Below are 12,376 nucleotides of genomic sequence, written 5' to 3'. Positions count from 1 at the left end.
GGCAGATGGCATTAACCAGAATGGGAAAACATGCATTCTCCATGGACTTCCATTGTCTATTTTTACATGGCAAAAACATAGACCTGAACAGCACATGGTTATTGCTTTCAAAAGGTTTCAGTATTTCAGGTTTGGCAGACATGCGGAAGATTAGAAATAATCCTTGTAAACCTACACCTGTGTGCACACAAATACACAAGGGGACAGCTCAAGCTCCTCTGAGAAACACATTATTTACTGTTACTGCTTCTTATAATTCTGTTAATCAATACCACATTTATCCACACATTTTACTTGTTTACAGCATTATATAACAGCAACAATGTATTCCCTAAACTGGATGTGTTGCATGCAATCAAGTCATTGAGCATTATTGCCATAGCACGTTGCCAAGGGGATTAGTAAAACAGGCACCATCTCACAGGCACCATCTCCTGCACTTCGTCTTCAATCTTGAATGTCTGCTCTCAGTCCTCACATGCAATAACGTGTTATCAGTAACACCCTTTATGACCATGCCAAGTCTTTTGATACTCCCAGTGTTTGCTGTCAATATTGTATCTGACCCCACAGTCGGGATTATGACTCAACAGATGTCTTTTGTGAGCCAGAGCCAAAATGTAACTCTGTTTGTGTGGCTGACTGAATGGAGTTTCCCCTCCACCTCACCCCTGGCTTTGTTTACAGATTGGTTGATGTTGTTTTGAAGTCTTCTGGGGTGAGTTCAAGCCTCAAGTCAGTCGAGACAAGTTCAAGTCAAATCTCAAATCTTGTCAAAGCAAGTCTTGTGTCCTTGGGGGCTAATAAAAGTCAAGTCACATATGTCAAGTCTTCAGAGCCAAAATGCAAGTCTATCAATTATAGGTCCTTAAGGACATTAAAACCTGGATGACCTGCAATTTTCTGATGTTAAACTCAGACAAAACTGAAGTTATTCTACTTGGCCACAAACACCTCCGAGACACATTATCTAAAGATATAGTTACTCTGGATGGCATTGCCATGGCCGCCAGTGGCACTGCAAGGAACCTCAGAGTTATCTTTTATCAGGATTTGTCCTTTAACTCCTACATGAAAAAAACTTTTTTTTTTGCCTTCGTAACATTGACAAAATCAGGCACATCCTGTCTCAAAATGATGCAGAAAAACTAGTCCATGCAATTGTTACTTCTAAGTTGGATTATTGCAATTCCTTATTATCAGGCTGCCCGAATAAGTCCCTTGAGACTCTCCAGTTGATCCAGAATGCTGCGGCACGTGTACTGACAAGAACTGGGGAAAAAAGATCATATTTCTCCAATATTAGCTTCTCTGCACTGGCTCCCTGTAAAATCCACAATAGAATTTAAAATCCTTTTCCTCACCCACAAAGCTCTTAATGGTCAAGCACCATCAAAGAGCTCATAATACCATATTACCCGACTAGAACACTGCGCTCCCAGGATGCAGGGTTACTTGTCTTCGGCTTTCAAGCCTTCAGCTATCAAGCTCCTCTCCTGTGGTCCCAGTTTGGGTTCGGGAGGCAGACACCATCTCCACATTTAAGAGTAGGCTTAAGACTTTCCTCTTTGATAAAGCTTATAGTTAGGGCTCAGGTGAGCCCTGAACCATCCCTTAGTTATGCTGCTATAGGCCTAGACTGCCAGGAGACTTCCCATGATGCACCTCTCTCCTCCTCTCCAACTCCATCTGTATGCATTTTTATCCCATTACTGCATGTTACTAACTCGACATCTTCTCTCTCCCGTAGTTTTGTGCTTTGTTGTCTCTCTCCTCTCTCCTTCTGTCTGCAGAGTCTGGATCTATGATTGCGGGCCAACTACTGCCCCCATGTTCCTGCTCAACACCTGCTCCTACAATTATTATTATTGCTAGATTACTATATATTATTGCTATTATTGCTATTATTATTATTATTATTATTATTACCACTACCATTACCATTATGATTATGGCAGATGGCCGCCCATCCCGGATAATAAATAAAATTTAGTTGAATTGAAGTCAATAACAATTCTTTCAGGTCTCTGAAGGCAGAGTATGTTAAGGTATTTTAGGAACATTTTCCATTCGGTGCTATGTTAATAATTAATCACATCAAACAAGACTTGTTTTTGCTGTCCAGTCAAGTCTTAAACTTGCTTGATTTTATAAATTTGGCATTTTTATTGTTTATTTTCAGTAACATTAAGAAACTATTCAAAAAAGAAAACTAAGCAATGATATGAATCTTTAAATAGAGACTTCATGGTGATAATTATTATCATTTTTGTTTGTGTGTGTGTATCTGTTCATTGCCTGTTGTATAAGCCACTCATGAATGCCCTTTGTCAGACCCTGTAGATTGCAGTCCATGTAATGTGCGCTTTTGTTTGGATGGTTTAATATCAATTTAATTCCCTAATAAACTCAATGATGCAAAAGCGTGTACCTGCAGGCATTCGGTATGTACTAGTTTTATATCTTTTATGATATATAACTCTACAATAAAAAAAAATCTAATTTCTCATTTCTATGATGTAAGTCTGACTCAAGTCTGAAGTGTACAGTCTTGTTTCAAGATAAATATTGTCTGAGCTAAACTTAAGTTTTATACATATGTGTATGAGCATACACAGGAAGTAATACATGTGTTTTGTATAATAAAATGTTAACAAATTGCCAATGCTTGTTTGTCTTGTATAACTCAGAAAAAGACATCTGTGTGTGTACCTTAAATATAGATATTAAAGCAGTTTCTGTGTTGCCTCTGGGGCGATTATTCTCTTTAAACTGATTTTGTGTCAAATATTGAAACTGTATTTTGTCCTATGGTTGTTTACATATAAGAGGAAACTAAAATGTTTTTTTTGCTCCATAAAGCCTGGGGAGTTTGAACACTAATTGTCAACTTACCAATTTTCTCTGTGTTTTAACATGGTTGTATAAGGCATGTAATGAAGGAGGGGAAAGCTACACATTCATAACCCAGATAAAATCTTTTTTTAGTTCTATCAATCAACATTTTGGCACATCTTTTCTTTTACAGGATTAAAAGCTATACATATGCAGATATTCTGCTTTACTTTTGACAGATCTTTAATCCCTTCATAAAACTCCTCAATGAAAGATTTTTGTGTTTGAATGTTTAGACTTCGTGTTATTTTACTGATATCCGTTGAGTGGGGTGCAACAAAATCTGTTAGGCAGAGTCAGGAAGTCAGACAATCACAGTTTTGAGTTCCAAGTACTTTGGTTTGATTGAATAAACGTTCTCCTCCTGATTGTATTGTTGCAAATCCCACCCATCTGGCACCTGAGTCAACTAAAATAAACAACAGAAAGCACTTAGGTCTCCTAATACTATTTAACCCTGACATGGCATAGTTAGCTGACAAGGATCAGCTCAAACAAGTCTTAGCATTTTTAAGATATATTATTAATATATCCTTTTCAATAATCAGTGTATTTAGTTAGTTAAACATTACCTTGATCCCTGTTTTTATCTTAAGTTGCCAGGCTGAAACTTGTTGTTCGGAAACATGTTTTTCTCAGTAAACTACTGTGAGCTGATACTGCCACCTTGTGGCAGAAATTAAAAATGAAAATGCACCCAAAGCATCAGCTTGTGTTTCCTTACTTATCTGTAGGTCATCTTGGGGATCTTTCTTTATTCAGGATTGCAGAGTAACAGATTCAGTATTAAAATAATCAGAATAAGTATTATTAATCAATGTAGTAGCCCACTAGAGAAACTCAGCTCAAACATTATAGATTAGAGCAGAAACAACGAGTTGAATTAGTTAACTATTTTGATAATTGAATAATTGTTTTAGCCGTTTGTAAAGCAAAAATGCCATTTGCTGGTTACAGCTTCTCAAATGTGAGGATTTGGATTGTACACTGAATATTTTGGGGGTTTGGACTGTTGGGAGGACAAAGCAAGCACTTTGAAGAGTTCACCTAGGGCTCTGAGAAATTGTGTTGTGAAGTTTTTGCTTTTTTTATTGACGTTTTCAAGACTGAGTAATCGATTAACTGAGAAAATAAACGGCAGACTAAGCCACACTATAGATATAAACATAATTTATTTGTGCATTTTCGAAAGATTGTCTCAAATGAGAGTTTTGTTGGAATTTAAACATGCCATCTATCCTTAATATAAACAAGAATATACATGCATAGTCCACAGGGTTGTAGCCATGATTTTAAATATTGGGGATGAGTTCAAATTCTTCCCAACCCTCAATCCATCTTCATTTTGACGCAACACTAAACAACAGTCAGTACATTGTTTTTTTATTTACCTGTTCGGTTTTTGGTTTGGTGTTTGTTTGTTAGTTTTTATTTTATTATTATTATTATTATTATTATTATTATTATTATTATTATTATTATTCATTCCAATACAGTACATCACAAGAGCATCTCATTCTTCTTTATGGACTAAAACTCTGCCAGAAAAATAATAAATCGTGTTAATGGCACATGACTATAGCCTACTTGTTGCAGCAACATATCAAACGCACCCCTCACAGTGAAGCGGACTATTTAAACTGTTGACGCCCTCCCCACTGGCGGTTTAGCGTTTCAGTCCGGTCATTTGTTTCAGGACAGAGTTGGAGGTTATAATAATATCTGTGCGGCTCCCCGCTGCTGCTACTGGCTTTTCCTGGGTAAAGCATGGGTCAGCGGGCCGTTCAAAGGCGCTGTTCCTCTGCCACTAAGAGAGCTTCAAGCTGGAGTTTCCTGTCCTGCTGTCCCCCGGCAGACAGACTCTTCTCAAAGGATTTATTCCACGCAGAGATGCTGCTTCACTTCACCAGGCTGCAGAAGGAAGGCCTGTGTATCGTTTGTGCTAGTTTTCATATTCTGAGTGGCTCTCCTGCAGGTCTGTTGCTAATATCTGCTCTCATGTTCCTGCCCATCTGCCTTATTTGCATTGGTAGTAACTGTGAATGAATTCTTAGTACTGGCTGAACCTGTGTGCTTTCGTTTTAGTATATGCATTTTGAGTTTCCATGCTGTTGATTTAAGTGATGGTGAATTACAGCCTCCTTTGTTGCCTTTCTCTCTTGTATTTTGGTGAAAAGTGGGTGTTCACTATGCATGTTATTCCACTGAATGCAACTTTTTAGTTATCTGACTTGGATTACATTTTGAATGCATTATCTTAAAAAAAAAGCTGTGTTTCTGGATCTAAGCTCAAAATGTTTGTGTGGAGGGCAAGCAGTCCACAAAACGTCACACATGCATGAAAACAATATCCTAAATCCACTGACATTTCATCAGAACAGCTGACTGATGTGTGTGAATGAGAACGGTTCCTTTGCATTCACACACACACCCAAAAAGACACAAAAAAGGAGACTGCATATGCTGTGTTTATTTCAGTGATAATGAAACAAAACACACATAAAATTTGGGTGTGAAAATTAACTGAATATAAAATACCAAAAAATTCTGTGACCCTGTGAAGTACTTGAGAGTTTACACATTTAGAATTTGTGCTGTATTCTAAACTTTTTGGTTTACAAGCGATGGTATTTAACATAAGATGAAAGCCAGCTGTTCTTTGAATAACACCGGTTTACTGGTTGGGGCCCTTCGCTGCATCAAACATCTTCTTGCGGCCCTCCATGCCGGACATGGCTTCCACATTCTTCCTCCAGTCACTCACCTCCACTGTCTTCTCCTGCACAGAGAGAGTCACAGAAAGGTGTGGCGTTGGACTGAAGCTGTTTTGCACATTTAGATGCATGCAAGTCTAAAATTATTCCAACAGATGTTTTTCTCCTCAGCTGGAGCCTCTCTATTAAACAGAAACACTCGTGGGATGTAGGAATCTTTGTTAAACATAATCTGATATTTCAACCTTTACACCAGTGGTTTCTCTTTGTTTTGGCTAAGAAAGCTGATTAGTCTGTTTCGCACTTTGGCAGTCACCCTTGATATGGACATCAGCCAAAGGCTTAAAGTGCAAACGTAAATGATCACCATGGAAAACATCTCTGCCAGAGCTGCACCTTGTGTGCCATGGAAATGAATCAGGATTGTGTCATTGTATTTTGTCCAAAAGCATCTCCTTAGCTTTGTCTCTTTATTTTTCCCAAACTCACCTTTTCTGTGTCCTCCTTCTTGACTGATTTAAGATTAGCTCTCAGATCCAAAGAGACCTTGTGTTTGGAGCCCAGAAGGGAGCGCAGGATTGCATCAGCAGAGACCCTCACCCTTCTCAGGCTGGGTCGCTTAAACTTCCCTCGCAGGTCCAGTACCTTGATGTTTAGGTCTTTGATCTGTGGAGAAAATAGAGAGGAAGTTAATGTTTGCCACAGACAGTGACAGCTATTCAATTGTAGCACTGAGTGTCCCATTGTAGAATCATTGAATTTAAAGCTAAACTTTTGCAGCTTTTAGATATGTGTTTATCTTTTTGTTGTTGATGTGGAAATGATCAATGCTGATCTTTCTTAACTAATGTTCAGTTACCTCTCTGTTGTTGTGCAAGACTTTGGCTTCAATATCATACCGCTCCTCGTCCACCACATCTATTTTGGCATGCAGCTCTTCACATAATGTCTACATAGAAAATAAGAGGCGTTGGATGTTAATTTTCTCACCTCCTGAGTGAAATAACAGATCGTTAGCAGCATTATGTCATTGAGCATAAAGAATTTACAGAGTTTTAGTTTGCAAATATGAACAACTCTGTGGTAAATGTAAAATATTACCCGTAGCTCTGCTAAGGACATGCCACTGGTCTGTATTGGAGGAGATTTTTCTTCCAGGTACTTTTCCTTCTGTTCCTCTTTTTCTTCCATCTCCTGCTCCAGCTCCTCCTTGGCCTTGGCGACCATCAAGCTCTGAAATACCACACACAAAGTAAATTTAACCATTTGATTTGGTGTCTTTCTGACCAAAGACACAGTCTGTGGAAATTGGACTGAGGACTCACCTTCAGCATGAGCTTACGGGAGGCTGAGATTTTAGATTTCCTCTGCAAAAAGAATTATTATTTTTTTTAAATTTGTGTAATATTTTAGTAGCCCAGTGATAATCTTAATATGTGCGCCTGTTAAATTATTGGAGTTCTTATTGAGTAGTGTCTTGTGACTCTTACCTCTGGTCTGTGGGTGAGAAAATTATAAAAAGAGGACACAATAGGCACAGAAATGTAGCATTAGCATTCAGTCGCAGATAGGAAACCATTTAAATGAATGAATTGCATCTGATAATTGCCATATTATATTTCATTATGTGTCTCTATAGATAAATCCCATTTGCTGTATGAAACTGATACTCTGATTTGGAAATGGAAACAATAACAGAAACACAATACACTTACGCTTTCTCAGGCATCTTGACTATTTCAGTTCCCCCTGGAAGACAAAAATAAAACCTTTTGCCTCTGAAGTTCTCAACAGTGGGGACCACTTGGGTCAAGTGCCCCAATGGGTCTTAACTTAACTCCCTTTTAGCTCCACTATAGATACATTCCACCTCCGTCAACCGTATAGTGTTACACAAATGGAAATATACTGTGTGTGTGTGTGTGTAGAGAGATCTACTGATCTTTTAAAGACTGTCACCTAGTGTTAATTGTTACTCCACTGTTCTTGTTGTTATTATTGATTTATTGAATTATATATTAAATGACTAAAGGATGTGACTTCACAACCTGTTTTGTTTATCTGGCATTGTAATGTCTTACTCATAGAAAGGCCTGCTGGACAGAATCATCCAGTCACCTCCCAGTGCTGATAGCACACTCATCTGCCAGAAAACAAAGTGATGGCAGACATGGAGAAGCATGAAAGGCCCCCAACATGGCAGCTATTCCAGATTGAGAACATTTCCTGCTTTCACTCCTTCTTTTCCACTGGATAGAGACACAAATATAGACTAAGTCCCCAATTCTCAGAAGAGTACTGACCTAAACTTTTTAATAAGAATGCCCAGTTGACTTTACCAAGCAAAAGGATAAAAAATAATGTGCATGTTCTACATAGCTTTGGGGGATATATGCCTTGAGACTATATTCATTTGTCAACCGTTTCAGATTTTGTAGGGCTGTAGCTAACAATCATTTTCATTCTTTATTAATCTGCTTATTATTTTCTTGATTTAATCATTTGGTCTTAAATAGCTTGTTTTGTCTGACCAACATTTCATAATCTAAAGATATTCACTTTACTACCATATAATACAAAGAAAAGCAGCATATCCTCACATTCTAAGAAAGATAATTTTTCTGTCGCTCGATTTATTGACTAAGTATTGAAACTTTAAGTTTTACCATACCATATATACGGGGTATCTCTCCCTTTAATATCTGCAGGGGTATTAAGCCGTTCTAGGCAATGTTGTTGCATATCAATGAAAAAAAAGTGTGTGTGTGTATGTATGAACAGTTATTAATTCATATTAATATCGGCCATTCATTGTTCTACAGTTAAATTACTTGCGATGAAGTGACATTAAATCCAATTAACAGTGATTTAGAGAGTTGTCATAGTTGTAGCAATGTGATCTTTTTTATGTAATTAGAACTAGAATGATAGTTAGCGGACAGACAATTATTTGGCAACTATCATGATAACTGATTGAATATTTATTGATAGTTTTTATTTTTAAGCAAAACTAGCAAAAAATTGCTGGTTGCAGCTTCTCAAATGTGAATATTTGCTGGTTTTCTTTGTCTTTCTTTGGGTTTTGGCCTGTTGGTCACCACGGGCTTTGGGAAGTTGTTATGGGCGTTTTATGCTATTTGATGACATTCTGTAGCCCATATGATTTTAATCGAGAAAATAATCACTACATTAATCGATCAGGAAAATAATTGTTAGTTGCAGCCATGAATGTAAAATTGGTCAGATTATTTTATACACTTTGATTCCATATACCAATATTTGATTTAATGTCTAATGCAATTGATGAAATCCAAAGTAAGATTCAGTTCTCAGATCAAACCACCACAACCTTTAACACTGACTTGGGGGAATAAAATGACACAGAAGTAATAACTATAGCAGTGTGATTGATTTAGTGTAGCAGAGATTCATGGCCTTACCTTCCTCTGTTGATGCCGTGGATGCAGACAGACACAAAGAGATGGAGAGAAGAACGCAACCGAATATTTATCTCCTGCTCCCCTTTGTCCCTCCTCTCTATCACAAGGAGACTTAAATAGAAAACACACACAACTACACACACACCATGAGAGGGGGTGGCCTCAGGATAGCAGTGGTTGTGTTGACAGATCACTGCTCTCTGCTTCTTTACAATAATGTGTGTGAACTTTTCTGTGTGCCAGGACGGGATAAACAACGTCCTTGTCGACTTTCACTTCAGCAGTCAGTTGTTAATCTGTTTTTCCTCTTTCACATGGGTAAACGCTCTAGATGGGATCTTCTCTACTCCTGTACACCAGCTTTATTCATCCTAACAGACAGCCACTGTGTGACTACGGAAAGTTCAAGCAACACTTACTTTTTCCCATCTTGAATTAAAAGAAAATATTCACACATCCAACTGGCTTCGATCCAAAAGAAATCCTGCACACTGTTCTTGCTCAGCATCACTATTTATTAATTATACTAACGTTTCGGTCTCTCTGGACCTTTCCTATCTTGAAGCAAACTTCAAGCAGCCATAGCCAAGCAGTTTGTCTTGTTACTGTAGATGATTTTCTAAAATTTTCTTTGGCTACTGAAAGCAATGTTGGAGACGTGCCCTGTCACCCCTGAGACTGCAGGGCCCCCTTGGTCTGATTAGGATAATAGCTGCAGACAATGCTAAGCCATGGTTTTAAGGCAGGAATGCAGTTTCCAGTATACATTTAGCTAAGGCCTAACAACTAAACATAGACAAACATAGACAAATTGCCATGTGATGCTGCCACTCTCCGTGTGTGTGTATGTGTGTGTGTGTGTCTGTCCAAGTGAGCACCCGTCTAAGTGCTCTGTTCACTCATGCAAGGACAATAAATCCTTAAATTAATCCACAAAATCACTTGTGTCTGGTTTGTGTTAGAGATTTAATTGTCTTCTGCTTGTACAGCAGTGGCACAAACTTTGAAGTCCAGTTTTGAAAGTCGGTCACATACATTGTAACACTTGTTAGTGACACAGCAGCGTTGATGTGGACCGACCGAAAGACGGAGAGACCGACATTGCCTCAGAGCCATGCCGCTGGCATGACTGAAAAATGGAAAGCTGTGGACTCTTACTGCTTTCACCTATTAATCTGAGTCATGGGGATATAAACGAACAAAAGCTTCAAATTAATGGATTAGTCGATCGACAGAAAATGAATCCACACGAATTGGAACTGAGCTGGTTCCATGCTGGTGGAAAAGGCCTCATCTGTGGAAGCATCTGCATTATATTACTCATATATTACATTGTATCGCTCATTTTCTAAACACATGCTTTACATTTGTGGCAACATGTGTGGCTGCTGCATTGTCTCCTGCTTAAAGTGGAGCAGCAGGCAGTTCAGTGGGATAACTAGCTCGCCAGTTATTCAGTCAGCCTCTTGAAACCACTGTGACCTGCTGGGCCACCAACCCTGCTATTTACCACAGCCTCATATTTATAGAGAGTCACTGCATTGTACAAACTCACGTCAAGGATGGGACGCTATACCATGGGAAATACTGGTGCTGAATCAGTATCTATAGTGTAATGAATCTGTGGATGTAAAAGATAATTGCATTTGCACTTCTCTGTAACCCTATCCTCTTATTCTTTCTTTTTCATTGGTAGGGTGAGATTGTTAAAATTTGTAGGACTGTTCTTTTGCTCTTGCTGAGTCAGGACTTTAAAGTCCCTGATGCTGATTTGATTCATGACACTGAGATCCAGGCTGTTGTCTCATGGCAGCTGATTATAATTCCACAGTATATATGGCAGCAGGATTAACAAGGTGCTGTGTGTGTTTGCGGGACTGTCTCTAGGAAACTAAACCCTGACTCATACTGTATATACAGATGCCAATGGATTATATAGCGGTTTACTGTACAGTAGTTTTTACATGCAACACTTTGCTGTAAAGTACATTGTTTAAGTCTCTGTCCAACACAGAATTTAAAATGTCAACTGCTGCTGTATGTGTACCTGTATGCAGGTTTTATTCATATGTGTATCATGTTATGTGAATGTGTAACAACAGCAATATTTGGTTTCATTTCTTATTTAAAATGTAGTGTTCATGTAAAGTCTGATATTACACTTTTGCCCTTATGTTTTTGGTTTTGGAAAAGTTTAGAATATTGCTTGACCTGACGTGCTTATCTCCTAGTGATGCGCAGCTCGGCTCTGACGTTATCTGAATCTGCAGGTAGCCTACGCATAAATCATCTACTCGCCACCCGCCTGGACATTTCACTCCACCTCCACCGGTCCCTGTAGGCTAAAAGGTCTATTAAATTATGTCGAGCAGAGCAAGCTTTCTTGATGTAGGAGTATTTTCAATTTACTTTAATGATTAGAGAGGCTGCTGTCAGTCATTTTAAACGTTTCCATGCGCCCAGTATGTCACTGCAAATATCGTGGGACATTTAAGGAGCAAAACTAAAAACTGTAGTTAGAAACTTGACAGGACAGAGGAAACTCTCCAGAGGAAACAGAATTAAACTTTTTGCCTCTGAAATACCTTTTTTTCCCTCAGCTCTGAGGGAGTTTAAGACTTATCAGGAGGACGGCAGCTTTACTCCAAACAATTTCACTGTATGATCTTGGACTGTGTGTGTGTGTGTGTGTGTGTGTGACCTTTTTGGATGTGTAGGAGAACACAGAACATTAAGTAACATTAGATCCTGACCGATCCTGTCGGCGTGTCGGGAGATTTAAATAATCAATTAAGTTACGCTGCTCGTACGTAAATGTGCACAGCGTCGCTCTTAATGGGGAGACACTTTACCCTATTTCACCCACCGGCAGCCCATCTGCTATTAATCAGATTGTTCATTTTTATGACCCGGCCCGCCCGATCCGCGGATTATTCGCAATGCCTGTGGATATAACTGTGATCTGGGTTACTGCTAGCTAGGGTTGCTAAGCTATGATTGGACAATTGCTGTTTGGGGGAGGGGTTTAGCGAATTAACACAAATTATCATCAACATGATGCAGTTTCACTGTATCTCAGTAAATTATAAACTTAAAATCATAAAATTATCATTATTAGCTTTATTTTTCAAGTTAACAAGACTTTTTGGAAATATATTAATCATTTCACCTGATTGTGTGACTGACTATAAGGTCAGGTCTCTCTCTTTGGTGGGTGAAGGGCTGAAGGGAATTAAACCATATGTCCATTGTATTTTACTTACAGCAGGACATTTAGAGCAAACATATCCTTTTTAACGTGTATGCAAGGTAGGAGATGAAGCACAA

The 12,376-nt window shown here is 38.6% G+C and overlaps 1 protein-coding gene across 1 annotated transcript; it reads right to left on the bottom strand.

Annotated features, from left to right (window-relative positions):
• Positions 1-5,345: 5,345 nt before the first annotated feature.
• tnni1b (troponin I type 1b (skeletal, slow)) lies at positions 5,346-9,169 on the bottom strand. The gene is made up of 8 exons (XM_044213611.1): positions 9,050-9,169; positions 7,325-7,358; positions 7,100-7,106; positions 6,935-6,976; positions 6,711-6,842; positions 6,469-6,558; positions 6,099-6,275; positions 5,346-5,674 (listed from the first exon to the last, which is right to left on the bottom strand). The coding sequence occupies exons 2-8, from the start codon at positions 7,336-7,338 to the stop codon at positions 5,570-5,572; spliced, it is 567 nt and encodes a 188-aa protein (XP_044069546.1). The 5' UTR covers positions 7,339-7,358; positions 9,050-9,169; the 3' UTR covers positions 5,346-5,569.
• Positions 9,170-12,376: the final 3,207 nt, after the last annotated feature.

The sequence above is a fragment of the Siniperca chuatsi genome, linkage group LG2, assembly GCF_020085105.1.
Source record: "Siniperca chuatsi isolate FFG_IHB_CAS linkage group LG2, ASM2008510v1, whole genome shotgun sequence".
Lineage (NCBI taxonomy): Eukaryota > Metazoa > Chordata > Actinopteri > Centrarchiformes > Sinipercidae > Siniperca > Siniperca chuatsi.
This window is presented reverse-complemented; position numbering and strand designations above follow the sequence as displayed.

What these genes read in the sequence shown, in the direction of transcription:
- tnni1b (XM_044213611.1), bottom strand. An exon ending in TGTCCTTAGCAGAGCTACGG is followed by an intron (nt 6,559 to 6,710) that starts GTAATATTTTAC and finishes TTTTCTATGTAG; the next exon opens with ACATTATGTGAAGAGCTGCA. An exon ending in AGAAGGAGGACACAGAAAAG is followed by an intron (nt 5,675 to 6,098) that starts GTGAGTTTGGGA and finishes CTCTCTGTGCAG; the next exon opens with GAGAAGACAGTGGAGGTGAG.